This window comes from Panthera leo, chromosome B3, assembly GCF_018350215.1.
Source record: "Panthera leo isolate Ple1 chromosome B3, P.leo_Ple1_pat1.1, whole genome shotgun sequence".
NCBI classification, from domain to species: Eukaryota; Metazoa; Chordata; class Mammalia; order Carnivora; family Felidae; genus Panthera; species Panthera leo.
The window spans coordinates 32,816,646-32,835,751 of NC_056684.1; the positions used below are offsets into that span (position 1 = coordinate 32,816,646).

Below are 19,106 nucleotides of genomic sequence, written 5' to 3' on the forward strand. Positions count from 1 at the left end.
ATCATGCCATTTATCAACAAGGATGCTGCCCACTATAATCCAAATCTACAGAGTGATTTAAATCTTTTAAAGGAATATTTGAAGAAAAAGTAAAATAATCCTACAACATTGAGGAAGAAATCACAAATCAATATTTTCATCAAATTTTTACAAAGTAAACAAGTTTAGTTGATTTGGAGAGTTTGTAGAGTTGTAATTTTATTTTTATTTTGAGGTTCTATGTTAGTCTAACCTGGTTTTCATAGGCCGATTTTTTTTCTCTCAAATTTTAGTACTGTCACATTTCCTATCTGTATCTATGTTCAATGAAAAATGTTCTGATTCTAATTTGGCTTTTCACATAAAATTCCTGCTGTGCAAAAAATAGAGGAAATGACTATTCTGTGCTACGATTATAATTCTCAACCTAAGTAAAGTGCTATTCTGGCTTAAATGTCAGTACACTTTTAGTCTGAGTAATTAGTCTTCCTGAATTTGATAAACAAGATTAAGTTTCTGAACAAAGAAAGAGGAAAACCAGAATGAGGTCTGGCGACTTCTCTAAGAAATACCCTGCAAGGTCACAACTAAACTTTGTCAAGCGGCCTTCCAATGTGAAACATCTCTATTATGCCCTCAAATCCCAACTTAATGTGATGAGATAGGGAAGCAATACAACATATCATGAAACAGAGCACGGACTACTAGGATAAGACAGAAAGGCATTCCGTGCCTCAAAAAGTAGGAAAAAATTCACAAAAATTAAAATCCTCTATTTCACCCTTAGATAAAATCGCTATTAATCTTAAGAAATGGAAAACAACATTCACGAGTGGAAATTCAGCAATATATACATGTGATACCCAGTTGAACATAACTTGAAATACTAGTTGGTATGGGACTTTTGAACTGACAGATAGTAATTTATATCTAACAGTTATGCTAAAAAATACTCCTGATACTTGTTTTGCCTCATATTTGCCATAACTGAGTATCACTACAGATTGTAATCTTTCTTAATGGAATTGATTTTACTCCCTTAAAAGAAGCCTGGGAGGAAGAATGTCCATTAGCCTGGTAGAATTCACTTAACTTGTTCACACGATGATATACTGGCTTACAGTAAGATGGCAATCAAGTCTTTAGAACTCCAAAATTCAAAGATACAAGCAAAAGGAACAATATGTGAAAAGTTTATGCCTGGTCACTGAACTCAAGTTAGACTGAGTGTTGCTGGACAAAGGGAGTATGTGTGTGTATCCCCTGGGTAGTCGGGGTCAATCTAAGAGAGCTTAGTGTGCTAAGAATACTTTTTTTTTTTTTCTTTTTGGCCAAGGAAAAGGCTTTTAAGCAGATAAATCACATAATTTAGTGAAGAAGAGGAAGGGGAAAAAACTAGAAGAAGAAAGTTTGATTGTAAAATCACTGTAAGGGTCCAGAATTAAAGAGAAAGAAGATAAAATATGGGCAATAATAACAGAGGTAAAGAGAAAACAAAAAGTATTGACCACTCTTAGAAACGATGCAAGAGAAGGTAAGGAGAGGGATATATCTGCTCATTTGGCAAACACTTGTTGGCATGCCTCTATGTGTCAGGTAGTAGCTGGGGATGTAGCAGTGAGCAAAAACACAACAGTGCACCCATGCAACTCAGTGGGAAAGACACACATAAAAGATGATAATTCTACAAAATGGCATACCAAAAGGACCTACCAGGAAATTAGAAATAAAGAAATATTCTGACCAAAGTAACCTTTGGACTGAGATCGGAAAAATGAGGAGGAGCTAATCAATAATGAAAAGGAGAAAAAGATTTCAGAAGGAAGGACTAGCATATGCAAAGGAACAGTGGCAGAAAGGACTACACTGTGTTTGGGGATCTAAAAATAACTAGTGTGGCCTGGTTTAAGAGAGAAAAAAAAAGAAAGAGGAGAATGGAGCCAGACCACACAAGGTTTTGAAAGCCATTTTAATAATTTGAGTCCTTAGTCTAAAAACAATAAAAAAAAAATACATACATACATACATACATGAATAAATGGGTAGGGGGTTGACAATGATGTTATGAGATCTGAGCTTTTATATATATATATACATGTATACAATGTATATATACAGTGTGTGTATCTATATCTATATATACACACACACATTGTATATATACATTGTATACACAATGTGTGTGTATATATACATACATACATACATACACACACACACACACACACATCTTCTTTATCCATTCATTCATCAATGAACACTTAGGTGGAGAGAAAGATAAACTAGACGAGACTCAAAGATAGAGAACAAACCGAGGAAGATGGGTGGGGGTGGGTTAGATGGGTGACGGGTAATAAGGAGGGTACTTGTTATGATGAGCACTGGGTGTTGTATGTAAGTGATGAATCACTGCATTCTACTCCTGAAACCAATATTGCACTGTATGTTAACTAACTAGAATGTAAATAAAAATTTGGAAGAAAAAGAAAGGATAAAAAAAATAAGAATTTTTATGTTTATATTCATGGGGTATATTGGCCTGCAGTTTTCTTTTTTGTACTATCTTTGTCTGGTTTTGGTATCAGAGTGATACTAGCTTCAATTCCTTCTTTTTTAAAGTGTTTTTTTTTTTTTTTGAGAGAGAGAGAGAGAGAGAGAGAGAGAGAGAGAGCATGGATAAGCAGGGAGAGAGAATCCCAAGTACGCTTCATGCTGTCAGCACATTGCATGATGCAGGGCTCAATTCCAACCATGAGATCATGACCTAAGCTGAAACCAAGAGTCAGACGCTTAACCAATTAAGCCACCTAGACACCCCCAATTCCTTCTCTTCTAGTTTCTGGAGAGATTGTGTAAAACTGGTGTTAATTCTTCTTTAAACATTAGAATTCTCCAGTGAAACTATGTGGGCCTGGAGACTTCTTTTTGGAGAGCCTTTTTTTCTAACTTGTTTATTTTGAGAGAGAGAGAGAAAAAGAGAGAGACCATGGGTGGCGAAGGGGCAGAGACAGAGGGAGACACAATTCCAAGCAGGCTCCATGCCGATAAAGCACAAAGCCTGACAATGGGGCTTGAACTCATGAACTGTGAGATCGTGACCTGAGCCAAAATCATGAGTCAGACATTTAATCGACTGAGCCACCCAGGTGCCCCTCTTTTTCAGGAGTTTTAAAATTACAAAGTCAACCTCCTTAACAGAGACCTATTCAAATTATCTGTTTCATATTGGGCTAGATGTGGTAGGTTGTGTTTTTGAGCAAACAGTTTATTTTGCATAAGTTGTCAAATTTACTTGTGTATAGTTGCTCATAGCATTCCCTTATTATCACTTTGATGCCTGCAGGATCTGTAGTAGCATCCCCTGTTTCAGCCCTAATGCTGATCATTGCATCTTCTTTTTTTGTAGTTCAAGGATTCTTTCCTCTGTCCCATCCAGTCTGCTGCTGAGGTCATCCACTGAATTTTTAATTTTTTTTTTTTTTTTAATGTCTCGGGTCAAAAATTTCCACTAGGTCCCTTAAAACTATTTATTTGAGGAGACTTTTCTATGTATTTGCTAAGATACTCTTTTTTTTAAGTTTATTTGGAGAGAAAGAGAGGGCATGCATGCCTGTGCCATCGAGTGGGGGAGGGGCAGAGAGAGGGGGGAGAGAGACTCACAAGCAGGCTCCACGCTCAGCACAGAGCCCAGCTCAGGGCTCGATCCCACCACCACAAGATCACGACCTGAACCGATATCAAGAGTCAGACACTTCACCAGCTGAGCCACCCATGTGCGTCTTTCTGGAGATCCTCTATTTTTTCACTTGTTTCAAATGTGTTCGTAATTGCTTATTGGAGCATTTTTATGGTGACTGGTTTAAAATCCAACAGATAATTCTAAAACCTGCCATCTCAGTGTTAGCATCTATTGTCTCTTCTCGTTTGAGATTTTTCTGGTTCTTGGTATGATGAGTGATTTTTTTAAAAAAATTGTTTTTAATCCTTATCTACTTTTGAAGGAGAGACAGAGTGCAAGCTGGGGAAGGGCGGAGAGACAGGAGGACACAGAATCCAAAGCAGGCCCAGGCTCCAAGCTGTCAGCACAGAGCCCAACGCGGGGCTCGAACCCACGAGCCACAAGATCATGACCCAAGCTGAAATGAGATATCCAACTGACTGAGCCACCCAGGCGCCCCTGGTGAGTGATTTTAAATTGAAATCTGGATATTTGGGGTATTGTTGTGAGACTCTGGATGTCACTAAACCTTGTGCTTTAGCTGGCTTCTTCTGACACTGCTCTAGCAGAGGAAGGGGGAGGCACCACCTCATTACTGTGAGATGGGAGGCAAAAGTTCAGGTTCCTCAGTCTCCATTTTAATATCCAAGGGGAGAAAGGGATTCCTCTTATTCCTTAACAGTCAGAGCTCCCCATTAGGCCTTCACTGGTACTACCTTCTGGCTGGGTGCAGAAGGAATGTCTCATTACCATTCTCACATGGTGTCCACTGACACCACCTTCCCCGGTCCTCTGCCCAGAGAGAGTACACTTTTGTTCAGAGCAATTCTGAATGTGCCTCTTGGCACTTCCAGGTTGGAAGCTTCTTCAGCTCAAGCTGAGATGCGCAAAACAAAAACAAAACCCAAGGAAGTCACCATCATGGTGTTACTTGGGTCCCAAGGTCTCTAACCAGTCAGTCTTCCTCTCTCCACCTTTTAAAGTCTTATGTTTGTTTCATATATGATGTCTGGGGTTTTTATAGTAGGAAGAACAGGAAAAAACATATCTATTCCATCTTCCCAGAAATGGAAGTCCTCATTTGTTTTTTTAAGTAATCCAATTTTTCTACTATTGTCAATTATAATAACATTAAGCATTTTTATAACTGTAACTTGTTCATTTGCAGCTGAGTTCTGATCTATCATTGCACAGAAACAGAAATTACATGGTTACTAAATTACTTTGTGCTGTCAGTTCCTCTATACTTTATCATTTATATTTTCTCAATTCTCTCCCTTTAAAACAACTCAATGAATGGGATACATTTCCACCACCCTTCCTTCAATACTACGTTTGGTTTAGATCTAAACAAATGCAATCAAAAGATTAAGTAAACACATCAATTCTTAGTTACAAACACCATGGTAATGTTTCATTTATTTAATTTTTTTAAATTTTTTAAATGTTTTTATTTATTTTTGAGACAGAGAGAGACAGAGCATGAGCAGGGGAAGGGCAGAGAGAGAGGGAGACACAGAACCCAAAGTAGGCTCCAAGCTCTGAGCTGTCAGCACAGAGCCCAACGTGGGGCTTGAACCCACAGACTGTGAGATCATGACCTGAGCTGAAGTTGGACGCTCAACCGACTGAGCCACCCAGGGGCCTCTATTTAATTTAATGGTCAAAAATATGTAGTTAGTTTCAAGTTTTTATTTAAATTCCATTTAGTTAACATATGGCATAACATTAGTTTCAGTAGAATTTAGTGATTCATCACTTACATATAACACCCACTGCTCATCACAACAAGTGCATTCCTAATACCCATCACCCATTTAACCCATCTCTTACCCACCTTTCCTCCAGCAACCTTCAGTTTGTTCTCTATAGTTAAGACTCTGTTTGGGGGCGCCTGGGTGACTCAGTCAGTTAAGTGTTTGACTTTGGCTCAAGTCTCACATGAACATGATCTCATAGTTCGTGAGTTTAAGCCCCATGCCAGGCCCTGTGCTGACAGCTCAGAGCCTGGAGCCTGCTTCGGATTCTGTGTCTCCCTCTCTCTCTGCCCCTTCCCAGCTCTCTCTCAAAAATAAATATACATTTAAAAAAATTACAAACAAAAAAAGAATCTGTTTTATGGTTTGCCTCCCTCTCTCCCCATACCACGATCATGTTTCACATGTGAGTGAAATCATATGGTATATGTCTTTTCTCTGACTGATTTTACTTAGCATAAACTCTTGAGCTCCATCCAGATCACTGCAAATGTCAAGATTTCATTGTTTTTGATGGCTGAGTAATATTCCACTGCATGTATACCACATCTTCTTTATTCATCAATCAATGGACATTTGGGCTCTTTCCATAATTTGGCTATTGTTGATAATGCTGCTATAAACATCAGGGTACATATGCCCCTCTGAATCAGTATTTTTATATCATTTGGGTAAATGCCTAGTAGTGCATTTAGTGCATAGTAGATAGATCACAGGGCAGTTCTATTTTCAATTTTTTGAGGGAAGCTCCATACTGTTTTCCAGAATGGCTGCACCAGTTTGCATTCCTACCAACAGCATAAGAGGGTTCCCCCTTCTCCACATCCTTGCCAAAGTCTGTTGTCTTATGTTAATTTTAGCCATTTTGACAGGTGTGAGGTAGTATCTCAACGTGGTCTGGATTTGTATTTCCCTGATGATAGGTGATATTGAGCATTTTTTCATGTGCCTATTAGCCATCTGTATGTTTTCTCTGGAAAAATGTCTATTCATGTCTTTTGCCCATTTCTTCACTGGATTATTTGGTTTTTGGGTGTTGAGTTTGATAAGTTCTTTATAGATCTTGGATACTAACCCTTTATCAGATAGATTATTTGCAAATATCTTCTCCCATTCCATCAGTTACCTTTTAGCCTTATTGATTGTTTCCTTCCCAATGCAGGAGACTTTTATCTTGATAAAGTCCCAATAGTTCATGTTTGCTTTCATTTCCCTTGCCTCTGGAGATGTGTCTAGTAAGAAGTTGCTATAGCTGAAGTCAAAGAGGTTGCTGCCTGTGTTCTCTTCTAGGATTTTAATGGTTTCCTATTTTACATTGAGGTCTTTCATTCATTTTGAATGTACTGTTGTGTATGGTGTAAGAAAGTGATCCAGTTTCATTCTTCTGCAAGCTGCTATTCAGTTTTCCAAAGACCATTTGTTGACAGACCTTCTTCCATTGGATATTCTTTCCTGCTTTGTTGAAGATGAGCTGACCATATAGTTGCAGGTCCATTTCTGGGTTTTCTATTCTGTTCCATTGGTCTATGTGTTTGTTTTTGTGCCAGTACCATGCTGTCTTGACTACAGTTTTGTAATATAGCTTGAAATCCAGAATTATGATGCCTCCAACTTTGCTTATCTTTTTCAGGATTGCTTTGGCTATTTGGGGTCCTGTGTGAGTCCATACATACTTGAGGACTGTATGTTCTAGCTGTGAAAAATGCTGATGGTATTTTGACAGGGATTGCATTAAATGTGTAGACTGCTTTGGGTAGTTTAGACATTTTAACAATAATTGTTTTTCCAGTCCATGAGTATGGGATGTTTTTCCACTGTCATCTTCAACTTCTTTCAGAAGTGTTCCATAGTTTTCAGCATACAAATCTTTTACCTCTGGTTAGGTTTATTCCTACATATCTTATGTTTCTGATGCAACTGTAAATTGGATCTATTCCTTAATTTCTCTTTCTGCTGCTTCATCATTTGTGTATAGAAATCCAACAGATTTCTGTACGTTGACTTTTATATTCTGCGACTTTACTGAATTTATGGATCAGTTCTAACAGCTTTTTTGGTGGACTCTTGGATTTTCTACATACAGTATCATGTCATCCATGAATAGTGAAAATTCGATTTCTTCCTTGCCATCTCATTTCTTTTTGTTGTCTGAACTGCTGACGCTAGGACTATGTTAAATAGTAATGGTGAGGGTGGACAACGCTGTCTTGTTACTCACCTGAGAGGAAAAGCTCTCAGTTTTTCCCCATTGAGAATGACCATTAGCTGTGGATCTTTCATATATGGCCTTTATGATGTGGAAGTAGGTTTTGTTTTGTTTTTTAATCAAGAATGGATGCTGTACTTCGTCAAATGCTTTTTGTGCATCTAATGAGAGGATCATATGGTTCTTATCCTTTGCTTTCATTGATGTGGTGTATCATGTTGATTGATTTGCCAATAATAAATGACCCTTGCAAACCAGGAATGAATCCCATTTGATCATGGTGAATGATTCTTTTAATATACTGTTGGATTTGATTTGTTAGCATTTTGTTGAGAATTTTTGCATGCATGTTCATCAAGGATATTGGCCTAGAATTCTTTTTTAGTAGGGTCTTTGTCTGGTTTGGGGATCAATGTAATCCTGGCCTCATAGAATGAGTTTGGAAGTTTTCTTTCCATTTCTGTTTTTTGAAAACAGTTTGAGAAGAACAGGTATTCTCTTCTTTAAATGTTTGGTAGAGGGGCGCCTGGGTGGCTCAGTAGGTTAAGCATCCAACTTCGGTTCAGGTCATGATCTCATGCTTCGTGAGTTCGAGCCACACATCAGGCTCTGTGCTGACAGCTCAGAGCCTGGAGCCTGCTTCGGATTCTCTTTCTCTCTCTCTCTCTCTCTCTCTCTCTCTCTGTGCTGCCCGCCCCCCCTCCCCCCCCCCCCCCCCCCCACCCAACTCATGCTCTGTGTCTCTAAAAATGAATAAATGTTAAAAAAAAAAAAAAACATTTTTAACATTTGGTAGAACTCCCCTGGGAAGCGATCAGGCCCTAGACTTTTGTTTGTTGAGAGATTTTGGATTACTGTTTCAATTTCTTTGCTGGTTGTCAATCTGTTCAAGTTTTCTATTTCTTCCTGTTTCAATTTTGGTAGTTTATGTGTTTCTAGAAATTTATCCATTGCTTAAAGATTGCCCAATTTGTTGGCATGTAATTTTTCATAAAATTCTCTTATAATTATTTGCATTTCTGTGGTGTTGGTTGTGATCTCTCCTATTTGTGATTTTATTTATTTGGGTCCTCTCTTCTTTTCATAAGTCTGGCTAGGAGTTTGTCAATTTTACTTCTTTCAAAGAACCAGCTCCTGGTTTCATTGATCTGTTCCACTGGGTTTTGTTTCTATTTGTTTCATTTATTTCTGCTTGATCTTATTTCCCTTCTTCTGCTTTCAGCTTGATTTGTTGTTTGTTTTCTAGCTCATTTAGGTGTAAAGTTAGGTTGTACATTTGAGATTTTTCTTGCTTCTTGAGGTAGGCCTGTATTGCTATATTCTTTCCTTTTATGACCTCTGTTGCTGCATCCCAAAGGTTTATGACTGTCACATTTTCATTATCAATTGTTTCCATGTACTTTTTATTTCTTCTTGTATTTCCTGGTTGACCCATTCATTCTTTAGTAGGATGGCTTTAATCTCCATGTATTTTTGGTCTTTTCAAATTTTTTCTTGTGGTTGACTTCAAGTTTCATACTATTGTGGTCAGAAAACATGCACAGTATGATCTCAATCTTTTTGCACTTGTTGAGGCCTGATTTAAGACCTAGTATATGATCTATTCTGGAGATTTTCCCATGTGCACTTTAAAAGAATGTATATTTTGCTGCTTTAGGATGAAATGTTCTGAATATATATGTTAAGTCCATCTAGACCAATGTGTCATTCAAAGCCATTGTTTCCTTGTTGATTTTCTACTTAATCTGTCCATTGATGTGAGATATTAAAGCCCCCTACTTTTATTGTATTATTATGAATGAGTGCCTTTATGTTTAATTGTTGTACCTATTTGGGTTCTCTCAAGTTGGGGGCATAAATATTTAAAATTGTTAGGTCTTCGTGTGAGATACACACTTTTATTATGATACAGTACCCTTCTTCATCTCTTGTTACAATCTTCAGTTTAAAATCTTGTTTGTCTGATATTAAGTACTGCTACTCTGGCTTTCTTTTGACGTCCATTAGCATGATAAATGGTTCTCACTATCCCCTCACTTTCAATCTGCGGGTGTCTTTAGGTCTATAAAATGAGTTATATAGGCAGCATATAGATGGGTCTTGTTTTTTTATCCATTCTGACACCCTATGTCTTTTGATTGGAATATCTGGTCCATTTACATTCAGTGATTATTGATAGATATGAATTTAGTGCCATCTTATTACTTGTTTTGTTGTTTCTAGAGATTTCCTTTCTCTAGTCTCTGTCACTTTTGGTCTTTCTTTCCCAAAGAGTCCCCTTTAATATTTCTTGCAAGGCTGGTTTAATGGTCATGAACTCCTTTAGTTTTTGTTTTTCTGGGAACTATCTCTCCTTCTATTCTGAATGATAGCCTTGCTGGATAAGAATAATTTGGACTGCATATTTTTCCCACTTAGCACACTGAATATATCATGCCACTCCCTCTGTCCTGCAAAGTTTTTGTCGAGAGATCTGATGCTACCCTTATTTGTCTTCCCTTGTAAGTTAGGGACTTCTTTTGTCTTGCTGCTCTTATGATTTTTTTATCTCTATATTTTGCAAATTTAACTATGGTATGTCTTGGCATTGGCCTGCTTTTGTTGATTTTGATGGGAGCTCTTTGTGCCTCCTGGATTTAGAGGTCTCTTTCCTTCCCCAGGTTAGGGAAGTTTTCAGCTATAATTTCTTCAAATAAACCCTCTTCCTTCTTCTTCTCCTTCTTCTTCTTCTGGGATTTCTAGAAGAATGTTATCTATACTCCTGAATGTTGTTATTATGCTTTATAGAGTCACTGAGTTTCTAAGTCTACATCTGTGATCCAGTGTTTTTCTTTCCCTCTTCTTTTCAGCTTCATTATTTTCCCTAATTTTATCTTCTGTATCACTTAGTTCCTCTGCTTTCAGTTTTGTATCTTGGTTATAGTATTTTTTACTTCAGCCTGACTAGTTTTTAGGGCTTTTATCTCTGTGCTAAGGGACTCCCTGGTGTCTTCTATGCTTTTCTCAAGCTCAGCCAGTATCTCTATGATTCCTGCTTTAGATTTTGGATCAGGCAGATTACTTATATCTGTTTCAATTAGATCCCTGGCCATGACCTTTTCTTGTTCTTTCTTTTGGGATCTATTTCTCCATCTTGGCATTATGTCTATGTCTCTGCTGTCTTCTCTGTGTTAGAAAAGCCTGTTAAGTTTCTGCCTCCTGAGAATAACGGCTTTATGAAGAAGAGGCCATATACTGTCCAGGGTCTGGTGCTTCAGGAAGTGTCTCTGGTGTATTCTGTGTACACTCTACTGCTGTGTTTTGGCTGCTCTTTCCCTCAGGTCAGTCCTCTGCAGTTACTCCTTGCCTGCAGTGGGGAGTGTTTGGACCTTGGCCAGAGTGTGGCTGGCAGGTTTTAATTAGGTGTGCTCTAGTCTGTCTGCTTGTTAAAATAGACCTGATGCTATTTCCACCAGAGTTGAAGCTTTGCAGAACTCTATGGTCGGGGGTTTGTGCTGGTCTCCTGGGGGAGGGGCTTGCTGCTTTGGTTCTCAGGCACACTTCCCTACAAAAAGCAGAGGGGTGCAAAGTACAGAGGGGTGGGCCTTTATGTAAGCGGTTCAGGCCACCACTGTTGGTGCTGTGCTGCTTACTGAAGTCAGTTTACCCTGAGGGATGGGGACAGAAATGGCACCAGCCCCCTCCCTCATGCCCAGAGTGAGAGTTCATGCCCACTGCTGTTCGAGGAGCCCTCCTAGAAGAGCAAACAATCTCCTTCAATGTCACAGGTGTCCTTCAGCTCACTGCCTTCACCCTGCCTATGTGTGGGGCATCTGCCCATCCAACAGCACAATGTGTCTGTGTTCTATCCCAGGCAGGCTGGCTGAGTTTTAAAACTCCAAACTTTAGGGAACTAGTGTGGTATGGACTCACACTGGTCCTCTAAGGGAGGGTCTTGCCACATTGGGACTGATGTAGGTTTGTCCCAGAAGGGCAGTCGCAGCAAAGAGCAGGGGTGTGGAATCTGGAGTAAAGCACAGCAAAGAGCCACTGTCCACATTAGCTGCCTTCAGCAGATGGCTCTGTGCCTATGCTGAGGGGCAAGGGAGGGTTAATGGTGCCCACCAGCCCTTTTGTCTCTGGAGAGACAATGCCACTTTTCCCAGATGCTCTTTAAGAAGGGGGAACCACCTCTCCCAGTACACCATCTGCCCCTGGGCTATCTGCCCTTCTTCTCTACAGGAGCACTACAGTGCCCTCTGGGCTCCACACCACCCATGCCACAGACCTCCAAAACTCAAGTCTTTGAGCCTTGTTGGTTGTAAAAACACAAAAATCAGCCCCTCTCCTTTTCCCAGCCAATGGTTTTGGAGAAGGGTTTTCCTTGTGTGATCCCCTCTCTCTCTCTCTCTCTTTCTTTCTCTCTCTCTCTCATCTTTGCAGCACCCATGATCTACTTCTCCCCCAAATCATATCTCCACACCTACCTTCCACGATGTGGCCTCTTCTCTCCCTCTAGTTGTGCAGTTTGTTCTGTCAGTCTTTAGATCAATTTCTTGGGTATTCAGAATGATTTGATATTCATCTAGCTGTGTTCAAGGAACAAGCCAAGCCTAGGGTGCTCCTACTACTCCACCATCTTAAATCCTACCCAGTAATGTTTTAAAATATTCATTTTCAAAGCGGTCTTAGATTAGCAATGGAGAAAGATGTCTAACAGTTAAAGATTTTTACTAGAGCCAGCCTAGTACTATCTAGATTTCTACCCACTTGTTTCTTCCAATTACAAAATTTCTTTCTAATTTGAGGTCTAAATAATTTATTAGCTAAGGCCCATCGACATATCTCATAATACACTGGTAGAAACAAAGACATTTTGAGTAATTACCTATATCTAACCTGAAGCACTCTGATTTTCCTACACTACATTCAGACATCTGACCGAAAAATATTGGTCACCACTTCTCCCTCCCCCATTATGTGCCACACACTATGCGAGGGTCTGGAAATACTGACATGAACAACATCAACATTTGCCCTTTTATATGCTTGTGAACTTCCTGAGACAGTGCTATACAAAAGCAATGCTTCTCAGACTTTTCTACCACCTAACCCAAGTATTCAGAAACCTGGAGAACTCAAGGTAGAAAACAGTCTACTTAGTCTTAAGTCTTCTGACTTATCCTTAAAATTCAGAGGGATACTACTAGCCATGATATATTCACATTTGGTTTAATTACAAAACATTTTTGGGGCACCTAGATGGCTCAGTTGGTTAAGCGTCCACCTTCGGCTCAAGTCACGATCTCATGGTTCATGGATTCAAGCCCCACGCTGGGCTCTGTGCAGACAGCTCAGAGCCTGGAGCCTGCTTTGGATTCTGTGGCTCCCTCTCTCTCTGCCCCTCCCCAACTCTCTCTCTGGTGCTCTCTTTCAAAAATAAATATTTTTTAAAAATTAAAAAAAAATTTCCCTGAGAAATATCTTTGAATAAAATTGAATATAACAATTTTATGCAACATAAAAGGAAGATATGTAACATTTCTACCATGGTTTGTATACCCCAACCCACATCTAGAGCCCAGATGAGAATCACTCTACTAACAGAACAACTGTCCAACACATTATATATAAAACAGCAATCCTACCTCTACCTCTCTTGGCATCCCTGGCATACTCTGTCTTAATGTTCTTCATAGCACTTACCATAAACTGAAATTTTACATGCTTATATAATTACTGTCTGACTCTTCCCCACTAGAATATGAGATTCATAACAGCAAAAGTCTATTTGGTTCACTACTCTGTTCCCAGTACCTAGAACAGTGCTTAACATAATTGGTGTTCAATATGTTGATAATTATTGAATAAGCAAATGAGAATCACAGCAATCCTCACTTTTATCTCTTACATAAGAACTCAACCTCCTTTATCATGATCTATCCTCCGAATGTCCTTCTATGATGATAAAATACAAAATCTTTTAAGATAACCTATTTCAGTTTTCCTACTCCTGATAAAGATTATGTTCTAAGATGTAGCCAATTAAAATTGCTACTCTAAGAGCTTCAAATTTTTATCCCCTTTTCAAAGGTTCCCTATGTTTCAGTTGGCATACATTTTAAATATTCCCTTGAGGTCTTATAAATTCTTTGCAAAATATTCAGCTGGAGAAAGGAGTGGCAAGAAAGGAAGTAAAATAGAGGCAGAAGTAGTTGGTGACTGGCTGGGTGCTGAGAAAGAAAGAGGTGATACTGGAGATGATACCATTAGTTCTGGTAATGGAACACCTTACTGCAGTCTATCATCCCCACCTGAAGGTCAATCACCAAGCTGACTAGACAGATACCCCTTCCCAGGTCTTGGTTACTCAAGTGCACAAACTAAGACTGTCTGCTTACTTTGGATCACTCAGCTGGGAATCTTTAGACCTGCTCGGTCCAAATCAATAACCACTAGCCAGATGTGGCTTCTGACACTTTAAATGTGGCTAGAATGACTCAAGAACTGAATGCTGAATTTTATTTAATTTTTATTTAAATATAAAAGCAGAAGCAACACAGGGGTGCGTGGATGACTCAGATGGTTGAGCATCTGACTCTTGATTTCGGCTCAGGTCATGATCTCATGGTTTGTGGGTTCAAACCCCGTGTCAGGCTCCATGCTGGCAGTGCAGAGCCTGCTTGAATATTCTCTCTTTCTCTCTCTGCTCCTCCCCGACTTGCACTCTGTCTCTCTCGCTCTCAAAATATATACATAAACTTTAAAAAATAAAAAAATTAAAAAGCTGAAGTAACACTAACCGTGACTTTATTGTTTGGGAGAGCTACATTTCACTTTAACTGGTGCACTGTATAAATTATTATTATTGTATTTAGTAGTGCACATGTACATCTTAGTTTTTTTTTAACTTAGCTACCAAAACTTTTAAATTACATATGTGGCTTGCATCATATCTCTATTGGACAGCACTACTCTGCAACAGTGGTTCTCAACTGGGACTACTTTGTCCCCCAGGGGACATCTGGCAAGCTCCAGAAACATTTTTGGTTGTCACAACTTGGGAGTGCTACTGGCATCTAGCAGGCAGAGGCCAAGGGTGATACTAAACATTCTACAACGCACAAGATAACTTTGTTTTGGAAACAAAATATACCTGAATACCACCACTGCCACTACCTCAGTTCTTTTATCAAAGTACAACAGAGAAAAGCACCCATTACGTAGGTCAAGTACCCATTACATAAGAAGTAATGAGGGGTGACATGATGGCTGATGTTAATAGAAAGGTTTTTGTGGAAGAGGAAGAATTTTGATCACAGAAGAAGGGTGGCAGGAGTTTAAAAGGCAAAAACAAAAGGATGAGGAACACATTTTCTTCTATTGTTAAAGAAAACTACTACCAACAAAATGCAAATTGCACTCATGAAAATGAATGATAAGCCTCAGGCTAGTCAGAACCAGAAACTCTTGCAACAGTTTAGGGAAGGAGGTCTTGAGGCCTTAAGCTAAGTATACTGTAGCTCAGAAGGAACAAATGGAATAAACGCTTAGTACTTTGAAAGCAGTTTTTTCTTTAAACATCCTTATCATATACAGTATAGAAACTATTTCAAGAATGACAAATGAGCATTATAATGTGTTTAAACAAAAAATAAAGTAGATGGCCATTTTTTTCCATTATTAATCAGTAGTCCCAAACAAGATTAGACCAAGTCTGAAGCTAAGGCTGAAAAAGGCTTTTAGGCAGACAACGTTACCTTTCTGGGTCAAGTGCCTTCTCATTTTTCATCCATCTAATGGCTGGAGGAGGAAGTCCTGAAGCGACACACGGCAACACTGCATTCTGACCAAGGACTCTGACTAAGGAAGAAGGTTGTTTCAGAAATACCAAGTTTGATGTGAACTCAGGATCTAAAAAATAGAAGACAATAATTAAGAAAGCACTTTACCACTTTCATCATGAGGAATTGCAATTTCCTGTTCAGTCTGTGTGGTTTTATTTATTTTTTAAGTAGGCTCCATGCCCAATGTGGGGCTTGAACTCATGACCCTGAGATCAAGAGCTGCATGCTTTACTGACTGAGCCAGTCAGGCACCCTGTTTGGCTTTATATAACTAAATATTTTAAGAAAAAGTGACACAAGAAAATTCCAATTAAATTAGCAAGCATTTCTTAAGTCATTTCAATGTGCAAAACATCGTGCTATGCTCTCTGGGGGCCTTAAAGATGTACAAGTTATAGCTCCTAACATAAGGTGCTTACTGACCAACTGAGAGATTATTTGACACGAATCCCTTTCACCTTAAAAGACTGGATAAGGGGGTGTCTGGGTGTCTCAGTCGGTTAAGCGTCCAACACTTAGTTTCAGCTCAGATCATGATCTTGCGGTATGTGAGTTCGAGCCCTGTGTTGGGCTCTGCTGCTTGGGATTCTCTCTCTCTGCCCCTCCCCCCACTCATGCTATCTCTATCTCTCTCAAATAAATAAACTTTAAAAATAAAAAATAAAAGACTGGATAAGTAAATGTTTCATGAGTGGTACAAAGAGAAAAGACTGAGCAAGTTCAGGATCCTTAACAGCATCCTCTCCATTCACAGGGGTATCATAAGAGGTTTCCTTTACATCCCTGTATCTGTGTTACTTATGAAAATCTTTCTGAGTTTTGTCTCTTTACCTTACTCACGCAGTCTGTCAATCCTTTGATTTTTACAATGGTACAGCTATGAGGCTACTACTCGGAGTGTGTCCACTTTATATAGCTGCCCTCTTATGGACATCTGAAAAGGCTACACTTTTATGGGTAGAACATCTATTTCCAGTATTAAGTTTTGAGAAGACAGACCATTCTCAGGTAAAGAGACGTGATTCTGGTCTCCATACTCTTAGGAAAAGATATTCTACAGCCACGGTAACCACCACCAGGGCTGGCTTTAACCTTGTGTAACTAATTGATGACAGTTCTGTAGCCATGGTAACAAATAAACAAGGGCTAACAGATCAGTGACAACTCGCTTCAGTGAACATGCCTTGGAAAGTCAGCCAATGAGTGATAGCCTCAGGCTTTAGAAGTCAGCCATTCAGCAGTGGAATTACTTGCTTCTACAGCTGACATTAACCTGCTCTCGCCTCTGTAACCAACCATTAAACATGCTTCTTTGGCTGACATCAACCCACCCTTGCCTCTTAACCAACATACCAAAAACAACGTCTTCCCCAAAATTCTATACGAGATTAGCAGTTTGCATTAATTCAAGAAGACTGTGCTTGAAAGTATGGTTTTCTCTTACTTAAGTAAAAAGAAACATTCAGTACTTCGTTTATGTTTCAGATATTGAGTGGTGGCTCATCCTTTGACACTGAAAAATCTTGTTTCCTTGGATCCGGTTTTAAGGATTTGCTTGAATGGTACCCCAGGTATAAAGAAGAAACAGGACCTCTGCCATGTAAAAGCAAGTCAGGAAGTAGGCTGGAAGACACTGCAATATGGTAATAGTTCTCTTCCCCCCCCCCCCCCCCCAGATTTAGCTACATTTAATCAAATTTTGATAGAAACAGACACCTTTGAACGAATATCTATTGTCTTCTGTTCTGCCAGTTACCATTCTTGGTAGCAAAATTCCCTACCCTTATTGAGCTTACCTACTATTAGGGGAGAGACACAAGAAACAAGACAGCATATGTCAGATAGTGATATGTTCTGAAGTAAAACGAAGGAGAAGAGGAAACTATGGGGTAGAAATGGAAGACTTATTTTAAACAGTGGTCAAGGAAGGCTTAATTGATACAGTGACATTTGAGCAAAGAAATAAGACAGATGATTCAGGAAGACATCTGAGGGAAGAGAGGACTCCAGGCAGAGCAAATGCCAAGTAGCAAGACCTAAAGCAAAACAGTGTTTGGAATGTTCTAGAAACATAAGGTGGCCACAATCACAAAGTGAGGGAGAGAAGAGTACCAGATGGAAGGAGCGTTATGGGAAGAGAGGTGGCATTAAGATTATATAAATCCTGGGGCACCTGGGTGGCTTAGTCGGTAAAGCATCCGACTTCTGCTCAGGTCATGATCTCGTGGTTTGTGGGTTCGAGCCCCACATCGGGCTCTATGCTGACAGTTCAGAGCCTGGAGCCTGCTTTAGATTCTGTGTCTCCCCCTCTCGCTGCCCCTCCCATGCTCATGCTCTGTCTCTCTCAATAATAAATACATGTTAAAAAAATTAAAAAAAAAAAGATTATATAAATCCTTACAGGCCAAGGACTTTAACCTTTACTCTGAGATGAGAAACCATTAGGTTTTAGGCAAAGATGTGACATGATCTAACACACATTAAAAAAAATAACTGTGGCTCCTGAGGTGTAAACACACAGGACAGGAATGCCAAGGACATGGATGATGACAACAAAGAAAGAAACTGCATTAAAAAAAAAATTAGTTCATGGGGCGCCTGGGTGGCTTGGTCAGTTAAGCGTCCGACTTCGGCTCAGGTCATGATCTCACGGTCCGTGAGTTCGAGCCCCCCGTCAGGCTCTGTGCTGACAGCTCAAAGCCTGGAGCCTGTTTCAGATTCTGTGTCTCCCTCTCTCTCTGCCCCTCCCGTGTTCATGCTCTGTCTCTCTCTGTCTCAAAAATAAATAAACATTAAAAAAAAAAATTTAAAAAAAAATTAGTTCAAAGCTCATCAGGAACACCCTCAAGCGTCGCTGTTCAAACACCGGTCTCACTTTGCAAGCCAATCCATAGACCAAAAATTAGCCTATGAAGTAGCTGTATATGACAAACCTGCCAAAACAACGTAAGGATGGCCCAACTATATCTATAAGCTCAGGTGTAAGGGAGAAATGTGGAGAGAATCAGGCACCCAGCAGTGGGAGTGGAAGCCGAAAGGTGAGACATCAGGAGGCTGAAGGACTGTGGTGAGCAACAAGTGAGAGGGTGTCATGAGCAGAAGAGACACAGCCAGGAGCAGAAGAGACACAGCCAGGAAGAGACACACAAAACAAGATCATGAGGAGAGCCAGCAGGGGCAGGAAGAGTGAGAACCCACCAAGAGAGGGAAGAAGGAGCTGGGTTTGCATTAAAATAAGGGAGTGTTATAAAGATCCAAGGACTCTTGCTTACCAGCGTCTCCAGAGCTGCTGTTTTTGTTACCATTCTGCACATCCCTTCTATGAACTAGCCTGAGCGAGTCTCTGATGCTGACGGGTAAAGACACCTAAGTGTATGAAGTATTACAGGGAACTAGCAGATGGAGGCTTGACGAAAGACACAGAGCTAGTGTTTGGCCAAGAAGAAAGCCATCGATATGAAACACATTTTATCACTTGATACATTTTTACTGACTAATGTATTCACTAAAGAGAGGATCTTCCTGGCACGTTTTCCTCTTTTCTCCCCCTGTAAAAAACTGAAACTCCTATGCTGACATTAGCTTGTCACACCACACATCTGACAGTGTTTGATGAAAAA

The 19,106-nt window shown here is 39.7% G+C and overlaps 1 protein-coding gene across 7 annotated transcripts in view; it reads right to left on the minus strand.

Annotated features, from left to right (window-relative positions):
• NEO1 (neogenin 1) overlaps positions 1-19,106 on the minus strand; it is a 234,108-nt gene that overhangs the window by 141,745 nt on the left and 73,257 nt on the right. For 6 of the 7 annotated variants that reach the window (XM_042941469.1, XM_042941466.1, XM_042941471.1 and 3 more), the window contains exon 4: positions 15,400-15,553. In XM_042941469.1, the coding sequence (XP_042797403.1) occupies positions 15,400-15,553 (154 nt within the window). Of the gene's footprint in view, positions 1-15,399; positions 15,554-16,317; positions 16,552-19,106 lie in introns of those variants that run through there. The other variant, XM_042941472.1, reaches the window with a different exon arrangement.